At 45.4% G+C, this 18,697-nt stretch overlaps 5 protein-coding genes across 5 annotated transcripts; 2 read left to right on the top strand and 3 right to left on the bottom strand.

Moving 5' to 3' along the window:
* The first annotated feature begins 70 nt into the window (after positions 1 to 70).
* On the top strand, positions 71 to 5,207 carry LOC132261118 (protein bicaudal D). The gene is made up of 5 exons (XM_059759686.1): positions 71 to 484; positions 1,011 to 1,151; positions 1,221 to 2,889; positions 3,055 to 3,229; positions 3,288 to 5,207. Exons 1-5 carry the CDS (start codon positions 284 to 286, stop codon positions 3,406 to 3,408), a joined length of 2,307 nt encoding a protein of 768 aa, XP_059615669.1. The 5' UTR covers positions 71 to 283; the 3' UTR covers positions 3,409 to 5,207.
* Positions 5,203 to 7,201, bottom strand: LOC132261119 (cyclic AMP-dependent transcription factor ATF-2). Its single transcript, XM_059759687.1, has 4 exons — positions 7,010 to 7,201; positions 6,266 to 6,941; positions 5,820 to 6,194; positions 5,203 to 5,721 (listed from the first exon to the last, which is right to left on the bottom strand). Exons 1-3 carry the CDS (start codon positions 7,128 to 7,130, stop codon positions 6,032 to 6,034), a joined length of 960 nt encoding a protein of 319 aa, XP_059615670.1. The 5' UTR covers positions 7,131 to 7,201; the 3' UTR covers positions 5,203 to 5,721; positions 5,820 to 6,031.
* Positions 7,202 to 7,263: 62 nt separating this feature from the next.
* Positions 7,264 to 8,637, top strand: LOC132259288 (U3 small nucleolar ribonucleoprotein protein MPP10). The gene is made up of 2 exons (XM_059756851.1): positions 7,264 to 7,365; positions 7,424 to 8,637. Exons 1-2 carry the CDS (start codon positions 7,292 to 7,294, stop codon positions 8,592 to 8,594), a joined length of 1,245 nt encoding a protein of 414 aa, XP_059612834.1. The 5' UTR covers positions 7,264 to 7,291; the 3' UTR covers positions 8,595 to 8,637.
* A 19-nt stretch (positions 8,638 to 8,656) lies between these two features.
* LOC132259289 (NADPH oxidase 5) lies at positions 8,657 to 18,064 on the bottom strand. Its single transcript, XM_059756852.1, has 10 exons — positions 17,948 to 18,064; positions 12,579 to 13,578; positions 10,910 to 11,414; positions 10,308 to 10,838; positions 10,010 to 10,249; positions 9,719 to 9,942; positions 9,530 to 9,654; positions 9,398 to 9,473; positions 8,915 to 9,252; positions 8,657 to 8,859 (listed from the first exon to the last, which is right to left on the bottom strand). The coding sequence occupies exons 1-10, from the start codon at positions 18,062 to 18,064 to the stop codon at positions 8,662 to 8,664; spliced, it is 3,354 nt and encodes a 1,117-aa protein (XP_059612835.1). The 3' UTR covers positions 8,657 to 8,661.
* On the bottom strand, positions 11,592 to 12,227 carry LOC132260338 (uncharacterized). The gene is made up of 2 exons (XM_059758386.1): positions 12,083 to 12,227; positions 11,592 to 12,021 (listed from the first exon to the last, which is right to left on the bottom strand). Exons 1-2 carry the CDS (start codon positions 12,098 to 12,100, stop codon positions 11,674 to 11,676), a joined length of 366 nt encoding a protein of 121 aa, XP_059614369.1. The 5' UTR covers positions 12,101 to 12,227; the 3' UTR covers positions 11,592 to 11,673.
* Positions 18,065 to 18,697: the final 633 nt, after the last annotated feature.

Raw genomic sequence — 18,697 nt, forward strand, 5'->3', positions numbered from 1 at the left:
CACATCTGAACTTCTTGGATTAACCAAAATGTGCTTGTCAAGGCGCCGTCAAAACATTTTTTGACAACTCGGAGTTTGGACACCAGTCACGGACGCTCCATTGGCGCTGCAGTTGAGTTCCTCCATCATTGTGTTGGAGTTCGAGGAGGAAATTTTCATCGTCCAGTCATCTTTTTTTTCTAAACCACTTTTAATGTTAAACCGAAATCAATACGTCCATAAAGTCTACTGAAATCGTAATGTTAATGAATTGAATAATTGTTAAATAAGTGAAAGTGACACGATGGCAGCGAGCGAAGTGGATAATTTGCGTGCTGAAGTCGAGCGACTGGGGCGCGATTTGGAGATCGCCAGCAGCGAGAAGATCCAGTCTGCCCAATACGGACTGGTGCTGCTGGAGGAGAAGGCGCACCTGCAGCAGAAATGCGAGGAGCTGGAGACGCTCTACGAGAACACAAAGCATGACTTAGACATAACTCTGGAGGTAAAAATTGGGTGAAAAATTTTCCACTCAATCGCCCTTTCAGATTACCCGGATTTCGCCCACTTTCCTATCAATTTTCTCCCTCTGTTCCCAGTTACTTCTCCTCTTGGGACCCTCTAGTGTCAACTTAGAGCAGTATTTGCTCAAGAATCGTTATTTGCATGCGAAGAAATCACATTTTGGTTCTCTTATTGGCCCCTTTTCGCTGCTTTCGCCATTGCCCGCCGCCATTCCGATGCGTGTTGAGCGCTCGTGTCGTTTTCTGGCATGCCAGCGTCAATTGGCAATTGGCAGGTTTCTCTCCGCACGGATTCAAAGTACTCGAGTTTTTTTTCTACAATTTCAATTATTTGTGTGACTTTTTAATTTATTTCCATCACGCACATCAATCGCAAAAGAGTAATTTATGAGCTGTTTTATTGACGGACTCATTTGGTCGCTGGGGCGATGATTTGAAATGTTGTTTACAGTGTTTTGTTTTAGGGGAAGATGAATGAGAAACACTGAGAGAAATGCTTCCTTTCAGGCTCTGGCCAAGTTCCAGACCTCGCAGAAGGTGACAACGAAGACGGGAATTGAACAGGAAGAGTCCTTGCTCACGGAAACGGCCGCAATGGAGACGTCGCTCAATCTGCACATCCTAGAATTGGAGAACGAAGTGAAACAGGTGTGGAATCCCCGGGGAAGAAAAGGCTTTTGGACGGAGATTGAGGCTAAAATATTGTCTTCTTTGTAGCTTCGACACGAGCTAGAGCGCGTCGCCAACGAGCGCGATCGGATGCTGCAGGAGAACTCTGACATGGGGCGCGACAAGTCCGACACGGAGGCGGAGAAGATGAAGCTGAAGGCGGAGCTGAAGGATCTGAAGTTCCGCGAGACGCGCATGCTGTCGGACTATTCGGAGCTGGAGGAGGAAAACATCTCTCTGCAGAAGCAAGTGTCGAGTCTGCGGAGCTCGCAAGTGGAGTTCGAGGGCGCGAAGCACGAGATCCGGCGGCTGACGGAGGAGATTGAGTTGCTCAATTCGCAAGTGGAGGAGCTGGCGAACCTCAAGAAGATCGCCGAGAAGCAAATGGAGGAGGCGCTGGAGGCGTTGCAGGGCGAGCGCGAAGCCAAGTATGCGCTGAAGAAGGAACTGGACGCACATATCAACCGCGAGAGCATATACAACATCAGCAACCTGGCGTACAACATCCGCGGCATGGACGGCGATAACATGAACAGTGACGGGGACGAGGATCTGCCGGCACTGAAGCGCATCGAGGCGGATTTGTCGAGTGAGCTGAAGTCGCCGGACGGCACAAAGGTGGATCTGTTCTCGGAGATCCACCTGAACGAGCTGAAGAAGCTGGAGAAGCAGCTGGAAGTGTTGGAAACGGAGAAGAAGTGCCTCACGGCGAATCTGCGCGAGTCACAGCAGAACTTGGACAAGAGTCAGAGCGACTTGCAGGCGTTCATGTCGCGTGTGAGCGTGCTGAGCGCCCACGTGGAGGCGCTGCAACAGTTGAAGCGGCAAATTGACTCTGAGGACATGGCCAAGAAGACGCCAAAGGAGGATCTGGTGGGTGAGAAGCTGAAGGCGCTCGTGGCGCAGTACACGGGCTGGTTCCTGCTCAGCGGCAAGGAGATTGACAGCCTCAAGGCGGACCTCATTGAGCTGCAGAAGAATCTCAATTGTCCAGACGCGATGGTGCTGCTGCGGAATGAGATCACGAATCTGAAGAACCGCCTGCTGACCACGGAGCAGCGATCGCTGGATCTGCAGAGCGACGTGGAGATCCTCACGGCCATCTCGCAGAACGCTGGCCAGAGTCTGGGCTCGGCGCGCAACACTCTCGTGGCGCTCAGCGATGATCTTGCTCAACTGTACCATCTAGTCTGCACGGTGAACGCGGAGACGCCCAACCGTGTGCTGCTGGACCACAAGAGTGACGACCTGGGCAGCGACTCGCTGTCCGCCATCCAGGCACAATTCAAGTCCGACACGCTCACCGGCAAGCCGCAGACGATGGAGGATCTGCAGGCGCTGTCGGACGCCGTGGAGATCCGCAAGTACGTGGACACGCTGGCGGACCAGATCAAGTATCTGAAGGCGTCCGTGGAGAAGACCATCGACATGAAGCAGGGCACAAGACGCACGGCGAGCGCGGGTGAGGACAAGGAGAACCGCGAGGAGATCGCGGATCTGCAGGAGCAAATCATCAAACTGAAGAGTCTCCTGTCCGCCAAGCGCGAACAAATCGCCACGCTGCGAACGGTATTAAAGTCCAATAAGAATACGGCCGAGGTCGCGCTGACCAATCTCAAGTCCAAGTACGAGAACGAGAAGCTGGTCGTCAGCGAGACAATGTCCAAGCTGAGGAATGAGCTGAGACTGCTCAAGGAAGACGCCGCGACATTCTCAAGTGAGTACAAAAGAATAAAATAGGGGAAAATGGGACAATTTTGCATACCGCAGATCTTTTTATTCGGTGTTTCTAGGCAAACTCAGAAAATTTATCCATTCTTTTTCAAATCTTTATCAATCTTGACCTGATTTTGACCTGTGTTTCTTCTCTCACTCTCCGCAGGCTTACGGGCGATGTTCGCTGCGCGGTGCGAGGAGTACGTGACGCAAGTGGACGATCTGCATCATCAGCTGGTGGCGGCTGAGGAGGAGAAGAAGACGCTCAACCAGCTGCTCAGGCTGGCTGTGCAGCAGAAGCTCACACTCACGCAGCGCCTGGAGGAGATCGAGATGGACAGGTGAGTTGCCATCAGCCTCTTTTACGGGATCTCTATAATGATTTTTGGTGCTTTGTAGGGAAATGCGCCATGCCAGACGCCCAATGCAGCCGGCGCGCGGCGGCTCGAAGTCGTCCTTTTCGCGAACGCCCATAAGAAGCAGCAACAGCAACAATTCCAACCCCAACAACTTTTTCTAACACGAACTCTCGATGCATCGCAAGATTCTAGCTTTAGTTTCCACACTGCTGAAGATGTAGGTCTTTCCTTTTGCCTACATTTCTTTTGGGCATCTTCAGAAAGAGGAGAAATTATTGAATATCAAGATGAGTTTCTTATGGACAGAGAGAGAGCGAAAGATAGAAAGAAAGAGAACGTCGTAGACCAAATATTGCGATGAATGGCAAAAGTTGGGGAATTGCAAACGGGGAACAATAGTATTAAAAGGAAGAAAAGTGTCTATAAAATTTGGTTGATAACATTCGAATGGGAAGCGGGGAAAGAAAGTCTCTCGATGTGCGCAAAAGGTAGAAAAGTGATTAATTTTGTCTAACATATTTGAATAACTTATGTTTACTGCGGATCGCTTCTGCAATATTCCTCCAATTATTGCCTATATTAATCGATATTTTTTATATTATATATATATATTTTATTTATTCAACACAAGATGAAGTAATTGTTATATTCAATTTATTTACATTTAGAATTGTCTAACCAATTTATATTTAATTGCAATATAAAATTAAAACTCACGCAATGGAAGAAAGTTGTCCTTAGAGAAGAAAAACATTTGTATACTTACTGAAAAATTGATTGGAGAATGAAAGAAAACAAATTGTGCAAAGTCGTGCCCTTTAGAAGCGAATGCGCGAAAGAATTTAGACAGAAAATGCGTCCAAAATGTCCTTCCCGAAGGCATTTTCCCTGGAAATGTTCCGTTTTGTTCTGGATTTGTTGAAAGAAAAAAAAATTGAATGGAAATTGTTAGTCTCTCACAAAATTTCTCAAATACCGAGCCATAATGTAATTTTGATGGAAAAAAATTGACGAAAAGAAGTTGAAGAAGAGCAGAAAATTGGATTTTTTGACATCACCGTCCCTTAAATGAATGTTTAAAAAAAAGAAGCAGAAAAAGAAAGTGAGAATCAATGAAAAAATAACGAAAATATATTTTGCAATGAATATTGTGAATTGATAAAGAGCCACAGAAAAATCACTTCCAATGAAAGTAATAATTGTTATTGAAAGCAAAATGATGACGAAGAAAGAAGTGTTGAATTTGTAATCCTTTTGCAAACAATTCAGTGTTAAATGTGTTGATTTTCCAGCTTAGAGAAGTTTTCGGTATTCTTTTTCCTTTCGGTCGCGATAAAGCAAAGTTGAGGGCAAAGTGAAGGGAGAAAAACGTGAAAAAAGTTGTAAAAAGTAATAATAGATTAGTGGAGAAGATCTTAATTTTGCATTTTCTACTCTTTTCTATCATACTTAAACAAACTAGTTGCTCTGCATGAAATTACTGTAGCTTAAATGGAAGATAAACAAGCGTAGAGATTAAAAAGAAAGGAATGCAAGAGTGAGGAAAATGTAGTTTAGGAGCAAAGCAAATTATCTCTAGTGAACATCTTTATTTCCACACGTAAATTCTCTTTGAGTTTCTCCAAAACAAAGTTTAAATAAATGAGAAAAGACAAGTTTGCAAAGAGTAAAAAAATCCATCGATGGATTCACGTAATTTTTTATACGAAGAAGAAAAAAAAATAACAAATCGTCCCTATTTTCGATCCCTTTTTCCTCCAATAAACTTCACTCATTTGTGAGGAAACGTTTTTCGAATAGAGATTAAATGAATTTGGAATAAATGAATAAATACTTGAACTCAGAATAAGGAAAAATAGCAGAGGAACTCTATATTGAATATTAAACCACAAGGATTATGTAAAAAAAAATAAACCAGGAGATGTGAAGTGGCGATTAAACACTTAAAATGTTGTTATAATTCCGTTGTTTTATTGCCACTGCAATTCTTTTTTCAGCATCTCAATCTCATTATGTAATCTTCAGATTTGGAATATCGATTGTGTTTTCCTTCAATTTAGGGCCGTGAAGATCAAGGATATTTGCTCTCTTGCGTAGAATCGGCACGAGAGCTCTTATGAAGTTATGAAGTTATGAGTATCCATTCGCCTCAAAGGTGTGAATATTGCTGGGCTTCAGTTTGATTGAGATATCAATAATTTCCTTCAGTGTGAATATCTTGAAGTTCTTTTTAGCAGGGCCAGGATCATAACCATCATAACTCTTCAAATCCAGCACTTGTCGCGTTTTGTAGATCATTTCTGCAATTTCCTTGAACCACCGACACACCTTTTCAGCCACCATCAACTCCCGGATGTCTAGGTAAGTGAAAACTTCCCACAAGCAATCATTATTGAGCTTCAGAATCGATTCTGTTAAAATCGATCCGGCAATTTTTCGTGATTCCTCCATCTTTCTCTTTACGCTGATTTTACCTGTGAAATGTTCACCGCATCGTTAGCGAAACGAAATGAAAGCAGAAATAAGGCTTTCCTTTTTGTGCAGAAATCCTATTTTCTTCTTAAATACTCACAGAAACAGACGATTTTCTCGATCTTCCTTCCGCGCTTGGCTATCACTTGTCGAAGAGATCGTGTCCAATCGTGATTGAAATGCGGCTTGATGCTTTCGTTCAGTTAGCCATGACACACGCCATTTCGTTCAGTTTTTACGTGAAACAGCAGTGAAACTTGTATGCAAAAATGAAAATTGGCGCATTCTTTAAAAAAAATTATTCTATTTCCACTATTTTCCATGTTCCACCGAGAGCAGTTCTTCCGGTATGCTAATGTTATGCTTCCTGAGAATACTTCGTAGCTTCTCATTCTGCTGTTTCAGCTGGGCATTTTCATTCTGAAGCTGCTGATTGCTGGTCTTCAGGAAGTCTTGGTATGATTTCAGTTTCGCCCTGAAAAACGAGAAAGAACACACCAAGTGTTTTCAGTGTTCCTTGAGGCAATGCTTTGAATAACTTCTCACCTGTATCTCTTGACAGCCTCGTTGTTTCCTTTGAGCTTGTTGCTCTGGTCAGGGGAATTTTTCGTGTCTTTCTTCTCAATCACCGTCTCTCTTTTCACTTCCTTCTCCACTCGCACGTCCTTCTTGGTCCTCTGCTCGCTGCAGAGGATTCTCAGTCTCTTCTTCACAATACTCGCCGTGCTCTGAGTCACTGTGGCCGCTGGGATGCTGATCGCCGGCACGCTTCCGGCCACGGAACTGGGATTGAGCTTCACGATGACCGTGGGCGGAAGAATGATCGCCGGCTGGATGATTTGCGGTGTAGATACCTTGGGCTGAATGTGGACAGGTTTCTGGCTCCTTGACGAAGGTCTCCAATTGGCTGGCATCCACTTTCGCTTCCTCTGCACCTCCACAGCGGATTCCTTCGTCTGCGTCTCGGCCACTTCCTGCACCTCTGCGCTGAAGTACGTGGACGGGAAGATGTGGGGCGTGTGGAGAGTGTCCTCGGATACAATCTTCGCCGCGGATTCGAAGTTCGCTTCCTCAGGGAGCAGAAGATTCGTCTCTGTGGGTGTTTTCGCGTCCTCTACGGCGCGTCTGAAGGTTTCCTCGAAAGGATTCACATGCTTGAGGTCCTCAAAGAGGCCCACCTCCTCGCAGTTTCTGATTAGCCTCGTGGGAGTGGGTGTCTGATCTGAAAATAGGAGGAAATTCCAGGATATATAGAGCCCGGAAGTGCTTGTCAAAGCAATTAATTCTCACCAACGACGATATTCGCACTGTTCTTGTCATCAGAATCATTCCCGAGGCAGAGACGCATCGTGTGCTTCCGGGTACGAATCTCCTCATTGATTACCGTAAGATTCACAGCCTCTTCCCCCATTTCCTTTGCATTTTCCCACGATTGTCACGATATAAACATTCTTTTCACTGCCATAAAAACAAAACACACTGACATTTAGTCATTAATACGCAGCATATGCTTGATACTGCATATGTGTTGTTTTCATTTGTGACATTTCCAAACAAAAACACGTGTTCACGATGGAGTTGAAAGGAGTGGAAAAACTCCTGAAAGACCTCGATAAAATCATGAATAGCAAGAATAATTTCATCAAGTAAGTCCTGATTTATTACTCAAGCGTGAGATCCGCTAAAAATCTCTATAATTTTCAGGGGAAAACAGCAAGATTATGCAAAATTGTTGGCGACTGTGAAGTGCTTGACAGATTTGGCGATTGACCAGGAAGAAGGGAATCTTCTCTCGCTTGTGGTAGATAATCTTGACCAGGAGCAGATCTTTCAGCAAATAGACATCAATAATGAAGCGGTGATACCTCAATTTGTGGACAAATGTGGAAGAATTCTGAGGAAAACTTTGGAAAGTGTTGAGGAAGAACAGGCAGTCGAAGAAGAGCAGTTGGAAGAAGAAGAAGAAGATCAGGAGAGCGAGGGAGAGGAAGTAGAGCAAGAGAATCCTGTGGAGGAAGAATCAGAAGAGGAAAAAAATGACGTCGGTAGTGAAGAAGGGGAAGAAGAGGAATCAGAGGGCGAGCCAGAAGCCGAAGGGGAAGAAAACCCAAAATCTACTTTCGAGGAGGTATCCAAAAAGCTAAAGGACAAGATCTCTGAGCTCGAGGATGAAGCTCTGCAGGGAAGGTCATGGCAAATGAAGGGTGAAATCACAGGATCGAAGCGAGACAAGAACAATCTCCTTGAAGAAGTGCTGGAATTCGACCTGGGCGCTCGACCACAACCTCAAATCACCGAGAAGACCTCCAAGAGCCTCGAGGATATTATCGTCCAGAGGATCCAGTCCAAGTGCTACGACAATGTCGTCCGGAAAGTGCGCGAAAACAACGAAACGCGCTTCACTAAGGAACTCGTACTGGATCACAACAAGAGTTCCGTTCCTCTGAGCGAATTGTACGAGAAATCGTACCTGAAGCAGACCGGGAGTGGCCAGGAAGCCGAAGAGGAGAAGCAAGCGCCCGAGAAGAAGGAGATCACGAAGATGCTGAACTCTCTGTTTGGCAAACTCGACGCGCTCTCGAACTTTTATCACACTCTCAATCGCGATGGTGGGGAACTGAAGATTATCTCCAGCGATCCCGTAACTGCAGAGGATTGTGTGGTGCCTGAATCCGCCAACGATGCCCAGCTGATGGCGCCACCTGAGGAGACAACGGACGCCAAGAAGCGGAAACGCAAGATCTTCAAGAAGCCCGACAATCCGGGTGGGAAATTCAAGCGGCTGAAGGAAGACAAGGTGAAGAGGAGGAAGATCACAGATCTGGTGCCTCTGGAGGATGCCCTGAAGGCGGCGAAGAGGAAGAAAGGCAAGTAGAGAATTGTGTTTTTTTTACATTTACAATAAATAACAAAGAAAATGGTACAAAATCTCGTGAGCGATGCTAGAAGATCTCCTTCCGGAAGGAGAAGCCGTACTGATCGCACTTGTAGCGCAGTGTCTTGCCCAACTGCGGTGGTCCACAGTAGAACACTGTCACCTTGCCGCGCTGCTGATCCTGGATCTGCTTGAACACCTTGTCCCAGTTGGGACGGCCGGCGTTGGTGCGCGTCTTCAGGCCAGTGATCAAGTCCCGTTTTTCCTGCAAACGAAACAAACCGTGAGAATCCCCTGAAATCCATCTCGGTGAGTCTCACCTTCTGGTGCAGGAGGTCCAGCGCTAGCTGCAGCCCCACGGCCTTCATGTCGGACTTCTGCAGGGCGCTGGTGATGTACATGTGCATGTCCAGGAAGCGCTCCATGGCGCCGCCCAGCTCTGCCTGCTCGATCTCGAGCTGCGACAGCAGATTGACGAACCACTCGAAGGAGCGCTGGTCGCGATTGATCCAGAAGAAGTCCACCTTGCGCAGGTTCATGACACTCTGCGGGATCTCGCTGGACCACTGGAAGTTGCAGCGCGGACAGGAATGGCGCGCCTTCCAGTAGCGATGCATGATGGACTGCAGGATGGAGGCAAACGGCGTCACGCCGATTCCTGTGGAGAAATGAATTGAATTATCAGGTTTGGTGCTTCAATGTCTTTAAACGATCATTTTCAATTGAAATGGATCGATTTCTGAACCTCAAAAGATTGATGACGATAGAATTAAGAATAAGTGAAAATTTAGGATCCAACTTGCCTGTAGCAATTAGAATTGCGTGTTGAGCCCTGAAAATGTGACTCGAAGGAGCGCCATAAGGTCCATCGATGAAGATCTGCAAGATTCGAAATGTTGAACAATTCTATGGTACTGTTTAATGTTAAAACTCACTTCCAGAGGCTTTCCGACTGGATAATTCACTGCTCGAGGTCCTCTTTCGCTCTCTTCATTGCCAAGACGCCTGAGAATCTTGCCTTCCTCGGCCTCTTTCTGCGTGTACATTCCAGGAGACACAACTGTAAATGAAAGCAGTGGAATAGAGGTCCTGAGCATGCGTTCTGCCCTAGCTAAACTACTCACTCATCGAGCCGATGGAATTAGTGGACGGTCTCTGTTCGCAGTTCTCCAAGCTCGGCGTCTTGAAAGCAATGATGGTAGGCTTGTTGCGCATGTAGCGGAAGCTCTGGGCCAGAGACTTGTTCTGGGGACTCAAATAGGCCAGGCCCAGAGATTGCAGACGAGCCTTGCGCATTTGGCCCTCATCGAAGGATCTCTCGGACTCCGATCGCATGTATTCTCTCAATCTAGACAAAGAAATTAAGGGCATTAGTGCACCCGTAGTGTTTCGTATTCAGATTGCAAAAAACTTACACCATCAAGCGCTCGCGCTTCTTCACGCGATTATTCACGTCTGGCATGGAGAGGGATTTCTCCAGTGGCGCCTTGTTGTTGAACAGAAGCATCCTCAAGTTCTTTTCCGGAGTGAGTTTCCTGGGAACGGGCGGTCTCGCTGGCTCTGCTTCTGGCTTCATGGTGAATCCTTCATTCCAGTATTCTCCGTTTGCGGGATTTTTCTGCTTGTCAGCATTGGAGAAGGTTCTCTGGATGGATCTGCACAAGGAAAGTGATCATCACCAATTGTAAGTTGATCTGTGGGTCTCCAACTTACGCTTGAAGCTTCTTTATTGCTGTTTTCTCAGAAATCTGCCGCTCAAACTTTACTGGTTTCGTGTTGTCCAGAGCAAGTTTGGACGTTCCTGGAAGACTTCTCGCTGGTTTCTCTTCACAGGCTTCTCCGTTGGCTTCCATGGATTCATTAACCTTCTCCATGCGGGTTTCAAAGCTGTTGGTCTTCGCGGGTTTTGGAGCATTTCTGAGAATGTCCTGAGAAGAGGCCGGAGGAATTTCTCCGCTGTGCAGGCGATTCTGCTCCCTTTCGAAGTAGCTGTAGAGGCGATTCGTCCACTCTCCAACGGCTCGAATGTGGAGCCACATGTAATCCTCCTGCTCTGGAGCGCTGCTGAGCGTGAAAGGATGCCACTCGTACTTGGCAATGGCAGGAATGTTGACGAACACATAATCACCAGGGCGGAAGTGGAAATGCGGTGGACGTTTGATGACCAAGTGAGTCACTTTGGACGGTAGGAGCAATCCGGAGGAGATGTAGGTCTTCCCGCGCTGCGAACGCATCCAGATTAATCTGAAATTTCTCAGGGGAAGATAATATGGTGTCTGATATTTTACATGATCATCAGATCTTGCAGATCTCACCTCAAAGCTCTCTCAAAGGTGTAAATAAGTCCTGGCAGAATAAACCACTTCCAGAAGTTTGGCCCGTGGATCAGCACCAGGAACCAGAATGGCACGTAGAGAAGATGCGTCCAGTAGAAGATTTCGAAGCTTCCGCCGCGTCGCACGAAAGGCTGCGAGCAGATGAACATGACGGCGAGGACGCACAGCAGCGCAATTCCAGTGGGATTCGCGTAGCCTGGAATGAGTCCGAAGAGGCCGGGAGTAGCTGTGAAGATCCAGGTGGCGGCTGAGTAGTTGCCGTGATTGACCACAGGATCGTGGGCGACGATCAGGGTGAAGTTGAAGAGGTGCATAATGGTGTGAACCAAGCTGAATCCGGCGATCATAACGCCCGTCAATTTGTGCAGGTAAATGTGATGGTCGAGCGGGATGAAAGCACCCAATCCCCGCGTCCTCAAAAAGGTGATCGTGTGACGCAGCATCAGCACAAGGACCCAGGCGCAGTTGAAGTTGAGACATTGTCCTGGAGATAAGAAGAATGATCTTTCAACCTTGGCCTTTATTATGTGTGAAATTTCACAGATTGAAAAACGATTTGAATAAGCAGAATTCATTAATGATCAATTATTATTATCGTCAAATATTTAAATAGTGATTGATCGACAGATCTTCAGAATCATTTATTTTCCTCTCTTATTGACTTGAGATCATCATCGACAAAAAAAACGTGTTCCAAACCAGTAGATTTATTCACAACTTAGAAGAGTCTGCAAATATTTATTTTAGAAGCGCGGAAAACTCCTCGGAATGGCTCCATAGTGAATTAGATCTCCGCGCGTTTTCCCGCTGCCCAGCAGCGCGATCAGGTTCTCTCCATGTCTCCCGAACTGTCGCTGGAAGTGTGGTCTCCAGCGCCTTCCGGCTTCCGGATCGAAATAAACAGGGAATGTATGCGACTGGTGCGGATGGCCGAAGAGGAGGAGCGTGAAGTACACGAGAACGGACTGGAATTTCTGCACGGGACTCAGCTCGTGGCGCTTGAAGTACTTGAAAGTGGCCAGGTTCACGTTGGACAGGTCAACGGTCGCGCCAATGTGGGCCACGGAGGCCAGAAGGAGCGCGAGAAGCCACTGATTGAGAAATCACAGTGAATTAGCGAGAAGCGGGGCAGAAATTCCCAAGAGAACTCACAATAAACCTCCAAGACATGCTTTTTGTCGCCGACTCGCCGATCTTGGAACTGACCAGATCGGAAGTTGGTCAGACGACGACTCAATCGAATTAGACGGGCAGAGGAAGGCAGAGTGGTAAACCGCATAGTTTGAGGATGAAGATTATGGGGATTTTTCGGAATGGCGCAGATCTCTCAACTTACTTGCCTATGCAATTTTGTAGATCTCGTTTTGAATGTGTTAAAAGTAAACCATTTGTCGAATAAGGTTGGAACATAAAAGTTGCACAGAGCCGTCAATACCAAAATAATGATAAATGAGAAAGTGAATTATGAGAGAAAAACTAAGTTCTCAATCTTAATTTTCGATCTAGGTGATTTTCCCAATAAATAGAGCAGCTCTGGCTGGGAGTCTATCAATTATTCCGATCGTGTGGTCTCATTAAAAACTCTCCCACGGCGAAAGCAGAGCATTACGTATTCCTTGGGCATATTCTCTGCGGCGATTTCACTTACCGCAGGCTCGGGCAAGAATGACGAATCCGTTGCTCTCTCTGTACTGGATGGCGCGCGAGATGAACAGTCCCACATTGATGGCCACGAAGAAGCAGAGGAAGGTGAGATAGACGTAGTTGTTCTTCAGGTAGGGCGTCGTCAGCTGGTGCGGCAGCGGCTTCTTCGCCTTCCTGGCCGGCTCCTGTGGCAGCGGCACGAGCCAGCGGTCGATGCTGATGCTGAGGTTCTCCAGCAGGCCGCCGTGCTTCTCCAGTTGGTTCTTCAGCGCCTCGTACGTGATGGCGCCACGGTTATAGGGATCAGCATCCTCGAACATGGCCATCGTGAGGTCCTCAATCTGCTCCTGTGAGAATCGCATGCCGTTCTCCTCCATGCACGCGCGCATCACGTGCTGGAGCTCGCGGTGCTGGATCAGACCGTCGCCATCGAGATCGTACACCTTGAAGAGGAACTTGATCTTGTCCTCCGGCGACTGCCCGGCGAACTGGTGCATGGCGTCGATGAATTCCGGCAGTGAAATCGATCCTGAGTTGTCCTTGTCGAAGATCTGGAAGACGCGCTCTGTGAAGAAGGGATTCTTCGACGTCACGATTTTCTTGAAGTCCTCGCGTCGGATTTCCCGCTCGTTTCCCACAGTCTTCTTGAAGAGGTGCTCAAGGCGATCGAGAGAGCTCTTGTCGAAACCCGTCCGCGGCCGGGCGTTCGTGAGATTGGACATGAACTCCATGATCTGATGCGTGGAGACTTGATGAAGACCGTCCGTGTCGATCAGGCGGTAGAGCTTGTCCAGGATTCCCTTCGCGTGCCATATTTCGCAGAACTTCTCGAACGAGATCCTGCCATCGCCACAGAGGACGTAAGCAACGGACTCCAGCTGCTCGGCGAAATCGATCTGCTTCTCTTCCGTGAGACGCCCCTTGAGATGCTCAATCCACTTCTCCTGGCATAGCGTGTCTTCGTTCTCCAGGTCGAAGAGCCTGAAGAAATTCCGCAGAAACTTCTGCGAAAGGCAAATAAATTAATGTCAGCAACGATCGCGATTGCGATCTTGACGCAGGAGTTTATTGCACCTTTTGAGCATGATTGAGCGACCATAAAAGTCATACAATTGGCTCTCAAAATGCCGATTTTCGGCGATAAGAGAATCAATTTCACGAGGAAAATATCTTGTAACGAGTTTTCATAATAATTCATCGAGACATTAATGTGATCGCCAATGATCTTCTGTCATGATTTCGAGCGTCTGGAGTGTGTAAAACAATAAAGCTGGTGAAATGTGCTCATGTTGAACAAGCACGTTAATTTTATTATCTCGCGAATATCCTTCAAGGTTTATTAATTTTCTCGAGAGGAGATTTAATCAATGGATTCAATTCATCTCAATATTGCCAATTGATCATGATTTTTTATTTGCGTGTTTCATCGGAATTTCTTTACATCATATTTCCTGCATTTAATAGCTGAATAACTGTATTGTATGATCTCTCACTCGGGATTTTGCCGGAAAGCTTGAGAGAAATCTCAAATATCAAATTTATTAAGCACTGGAATTGAATTGACTCAATTGGTAATTATTCTGATCATTGCGAGTTACGCTGAGAAGAAACCTAATAAACCATCAATGTCGAGACACTCCGCGAAGGTTCGCGCCAAAGGGGGAAATATTATGGTGGAAGTAGTGAGTAATTTAGCAGAAGAACAACAAACTTTAGCCAGATTATCTCCGTTTTGCCTACACCCGCCCTTTCTCTTCTGACTTACATAATCACGCGTTAATGTTGTGATTTATTGCTGGATCTTTAGGCAGACTTTTCACACCACACCGAAATCCTACACCGTTGTTGGCCATTATTTATTCAGCGATAATGCAAATGATCAATCTCTTTATCTGGCAGACAAATATCCCACATCGCACGCCGAAGAATTCCGCGCGCAGTGTGTCAATGAAAGTGAAATTACCAGGTGTTTAGCCGTGCTCTTGAGACGCTGCGCTTTACAATAGAGCGCGAACGTGATCGATGGCGGAGGAAGTTGCTGGTGTGGAGAATCTGTAGAATTCACGCGCACGCGGCGAAGATCGCGAGGTAAAAAGGTGTGTTGGCGCGCGTGAATAAATGACAAAAAGCCAAGAGTTTAATTAATTGTGTAATTAATTTTTCATGCGGTCAAACACCACTTTTTTCCCCCGCGCGCGCATGTCAACATGAAAAGTATATATATAATCATATTGCGCTCGAGCAAAATGTGCGCGCGAAAATCAAATGGAAATTGCACCGATTCCAGGTGTGGAATGTCGTGAATGTGTGAATGCAATAATTCATAATTTGTGTGTATGCATTTAAAGGGTGATGAATTGTGGCACACAAAAAAAGTTGTTTCTTTAGAACATTGCATGCCGGACAGAAAAAATCGATGACATGTTGCGAGAATAATTGGCATCTTATGCTGGGAAAAAATGCACCTCATGATTCATTCAATAATGTTTCAATCATTAACTGAGGAATTTTTGACATTTCTCACTACCAATTAATCTTTCGTCACAGTTGTACGTGATTTAGCGACAGCGCGCAGGAGAATCGCGGGAGATCAAGGATGATCTCGCGAGTCTCTGTTTCCAATATTACGACGATCATTTTAGCATTTAGTGTGTCAGACAAATTATATTTCATGCGCCTCTCTTCATCGGAATCCCCCACTCGCGCTGCAGAAGGTCTCGTGACATATTAAATCGCGGAGGAGAGACAAGATCACAGCTGTGACGGCGCTCAAAGGATCGCCTTTTCTCCACTGACCGAATGGTCGGTGTGATCTTGCCAATGTACCAATTAACTGCACATGTGTAATTACACATTCGATACAGAGTCAGTGTCGTAAAAATATATGCCTCAGTTTGATCATTAAAAAGGTTACTCAAAGTCACGAAAGATCTCTAATTTGTGCGTGAGTTTTGAAGCGAAAAAGCCCCTTTTTTCACCTGATCTCAATTTGGTCACATAAAAAGTGAAAGTCCACCCGAAGATCTTGAATTCAGTAATTCAGTCCAAAATGTCTTTTGTCCAGCCAATTCTCCGCGCATTTGCATTTATCACGTGCTAAGGATGTCTCGCCAGACAACATGACAACACAATAACACCACACTTCTCACGAGAATTGCCTGAAGGGATTGGCTATTCAATTTATTTAATTAACTATTTGCATAACAAAGCGATTTATATATTCGAAAAATCATACAAAGTCAATGTAATGTGCTAAGCTTATCCACGTGTGATCTAAATTAGCCATACACGATGACTAAATGCTCAATGATCCTCTTATTTAAAAGTCAATTGCAACGAACCGCTAAATTATTACTTTTCTGATCTATGATTGTATATTAAGGTGATGAACGATCAAGATCATATTACGAACATTAGCTTGCCAGCCTTCATTTCTTGTACCTTTGAATTGACGGTCAAAGTGACAAAAATAAGTATCATTATTAATTCATACTGCGGAACAATTGTTGGAATGAAGCTTTTCTTGCTGAAATGATTTAGTAGAATTGAGTGGATCCAGCAATGAAATAAATTCGACCAATATTGCATTGGTATTTCGAACGAAAAGTAAGTTTTAATTAATAATTTCATATAAACATACATTCAAACTGATTATTTATAGATTTATTTAATTGAAAGACGCTTTTATGTTCATAAATATGCAAGTAATCGAGATTACCATAATAGAATTAAAGGAGTAGGTTTTATATGTGCCTTGTACATATGTATCTGTATGAAAAACAACAGTTTAATTGCGGACCAAATTTCAACAATCAACTTTGGTAACCTACAAACCCGTGAGTTTCGTCTTGTCGCACCTCAAAAATCTTTAACAATGTCTCTAAATATGCAATTTGAGTTATTGTGCGCCGTGATCTATTACAATCTATTTAAAATAATTGAATTCTATGCACATAGCTCGAAGGAGGTGTACACAATGTACTTTGTATCGATCCTCCTCTATTGGTATATTAATCACATAATAACATATAATTTAATAGAGATATTATTAAAGTGAAATACGAGCATTAAGTCCATCACGTAATAAATTATGTCTCTTAATATTTGTGCTTAAATTAAAAAGTTGTGATGCAGTAGATTTAAAAGAACAAGACTTTAATTATGGTCATTTCGAAGGTGATTACCATTAAAATTTCACACAAGCATTTTGGCGCTAATTTTGCAAAAAAGAACAACTCTGCGCTAAGTTAATATATTGGCTCTTGAAGCTTTTGAAGATGTTCGCCACTCTCCTTTTTGCGAAGAAAAAAAAACCCCTCGAGATTGCGCAATTGGCGAAGTGTTGAGCAGAAAAAGAGCCCCGTGGGAAAAGCGCAGTTCAAGTAGCACCTTTCACAATTCCGATTGAGAAGGCGCAATGCTTTGCAGGAGTAAAACTTTTTGCACTCCTTGTTTTCACCTTTTCACACATTTGCACACACATTAACTCCCCAATTATCGCGTACAATGATCTCTTTGTCTGATGTCTTGTTTTTTCGCCAATTCTTTTTCATCTCACTTATGGCTTATTAATATTATAGGAGGCATAAAACTATCGCTTGCACTGATGGCCAGCAACTGGGTCAAGGAAAATATTCAAATAAAAACACATTAAGAGCCGAGAGTAGAATGTTCAGCCAGCAAATTACATTGCGATTAAATGTAATGCTACTCTTACATACTATACACGCTGTCCAGGGGAGGCTTCTATCAGGACAGACATTCACGCGCGCGCGAGAGCTTTTTTATGCGCCTATCGCGCGCAGTGGCGTAGCGCAGAAGAGCGCTAGGACGCAGAAAACTAGTGTGATTAATGTGCAAATTGACTATCGATTTTCTAATTAACACTTGGAATATTCAAGTCCAGTTTTTGTGGAAATTTGACTCTCGAACTCAACTGCGCACACTGTTTTGCATATCCAGACTTTTGCTGCTAAATAATGTGTAGACAATTTAATTGGCTTTCATTTGGCGCAAAAGTCACCACTAAATGTTAAGTAGTTTATCCACAATTCTCATTAAAGTGTGGTTGAAACGATAACGAACAGTTTTCAGTAGAAATGCATAAGGCGAAGAATAGTCTGACTGTTTGAAAATTCTAATGAGAAATTGAGCAGTGCAAGAAGAAAAGTCTATCCCAGAGCCAGATTGTCTTGCTCAGCACTGGAAAATCACAGGTTATCACTTTCTGCGGGATCAATTGGAGCTTCTTGGACACTCACTCACTACTCCACTGCCTTGGAAGCTCAACACTGCTCGGCGCTAATTGATCGCTGCTGGGCGCTCATAGCAGGTGCCGAAGGAGCCTCACGAGGCGCCATTGATCATGTTTACCTGGTTCTTGAAGCACTTCTGGAAGCCCTCGAAGGTGAGCTTGTCCTCGCCGAGGAGGACGCTGCACTCGCTGATGAGGAGCCAGCGCAGTTTGTCCCTTTTGACCTCTAGCTCCATCACGCTGCACTCCTGCTGTGCCTCGCGCTTCGCCTCGTCGGCGGGCGGCGCGAAGAAGGTCTTGTACGTGTCACTGAAGGGCTTCACTGTGGCACTCGCGCACTTGGCCTCCTTGGCCAGACTCCTGCGCAGCTCCGCCTCGGCGGGATCGGGCGGCGTGTGCAGCGCGCTCATGTAGGCCATGTTCAGCTGCCTGGCGTGGTCCAGCGGCCCCGGTGGCGCGTCGTCCTCCGTGTCGGAAAAGGACACCTTCTTCACCTGACTCTGCTCCATATGCCAGAGTGTCACGAGCGCAGTAACTTTAGCACACTGACCTAACGCGGCGGAGATCTCAATGTAGACTGAGTGGTCGGGTTGGCAAGGTGAGAGATTCAAACGTTCACTTTTCTTGATCTCTGGGCGCCTTTCGCAGGTGTTCTGCTGGTGATCCCAAAGTGAAAGACACACCAAATTCAACACATCGACACTGGCTTTGATACACTTGCAAATAGGCTCTCGAGTGGGTCAGATGCAGTCATTGAGAGACGCGAATTTCTCACCATTCAATTTTTTCTCCAACCACTTTACCTTAACCCTCAAAACGGCTCTCGATGCACACAAGCACACCTGCGCGATGCATGAATATTTATTTGG

Source organism: Phlebotomus argentipes, unplaced genomic scaffold (assembly GCF_947086385.1).
Source record: "Phlebotomus argentipes unplaced genomic scaffold, Phlebotomus argentipes genome assembly scaffold_18, whole genome shotgun sequence".
Classification (NCBI taxonomy): domain Eukaryota; kingdom Metazoa; phylum Arthropoda; class Insecta; order Diptera; family Psychodidae; genus Phlebotomus; species Phlebotomus argentipes.

What these genes read in the sequence shown, in the direction of transcription:
- LOC132259289 (XM_059756852.1), bottom strand. Translation starts at nt 18,064, where the DNA reads ATGGAGCTAGAGGTCAAAAGGGACAAACTGCGCTGGCTCCTCATCAGC. An exon ending in AGAAGTGCTTCAAGAACCAG is followed by an intron (nt 13,579 to 17,947) that starts GTAAACATGATC and finishes TGCCTTTCGCAG; the next exon opens with AAGTTTCTGCGGAATTTCTT. An exon ending in GCAATAAAGAAGCTTCAAGC is followed by an intron (nt 10,250 to 10,307) that starts GTAAGTTGGAGA and finishes TTCCTTGTGCAG; the next exon opens with ATCCATCCAGAGAACCTTCT.
- LOC132259288 (XM_059756851.1), top strand. Translation starts at nt 7,292, where the DNA reads ATGGAGTTGAAAGGAGTGGAAAAACTCCTGAAAGACCTCGATAAAATC. An exon ending in AGCAAGAATAATTTCATCAA is followed by an intron (nt 7,366 to 7,423) that starts GTAAGTCCTGAT and finishes TATAATTTTCAG; the next exon opens with GGGAAAACAGCAAGATTATG.
- LOC132261119 (XM_059759687.1), bottom strand. Translation starts at nt 7,130, where the DNA reads ATGGGGGAAGAGGCTGTGAATCTTACGGTAATCAATGAGGAGATTCGT. An exon ending in CAGTGCGAATATCGTCGTTG is followed by an intron (nt 6,942 to 7,009) that starts GTGAGAATTAAT and finishes TCCTATTTTCAG; the next exon opens with ATCAGACACCCACTCCCACG. An exon ending in GAGGCTGTCAAGAGATACAG is followed by an intron (nt 6,195 to 6,265) that starts GTGAGAAGTTAT and finishes CTCGTTTTTCAG; the next exon opens with GGCGAAACTGAAATCATACC.
- LOC132261118 (XM_059759686.1), top strand. Translation starts at nt 284, where the DNA reads ATGGCAGCGAGCGAAGTGGATAATTTGCGTGCTGAAGTCGAGCGACTG. An exon ending in ACTTAGACATAACTCTGGAG is followed by an intron (nt 485 to 1,010) that starts GTAAAAATTGGG and finishes GCTTCCTTTCAG; the next exon opens with GCTCTGGCCAAGTTCCAGAC. An exon ending in TGGAGAACGAAGTGAAACAG is followed by an intron (nt 1,152 to 1,220) that starts GTGTGGAATCCC and finishes TCTTCTTTGTAG; the next exon opens with CTTCGACACGAGCTAGAGCG.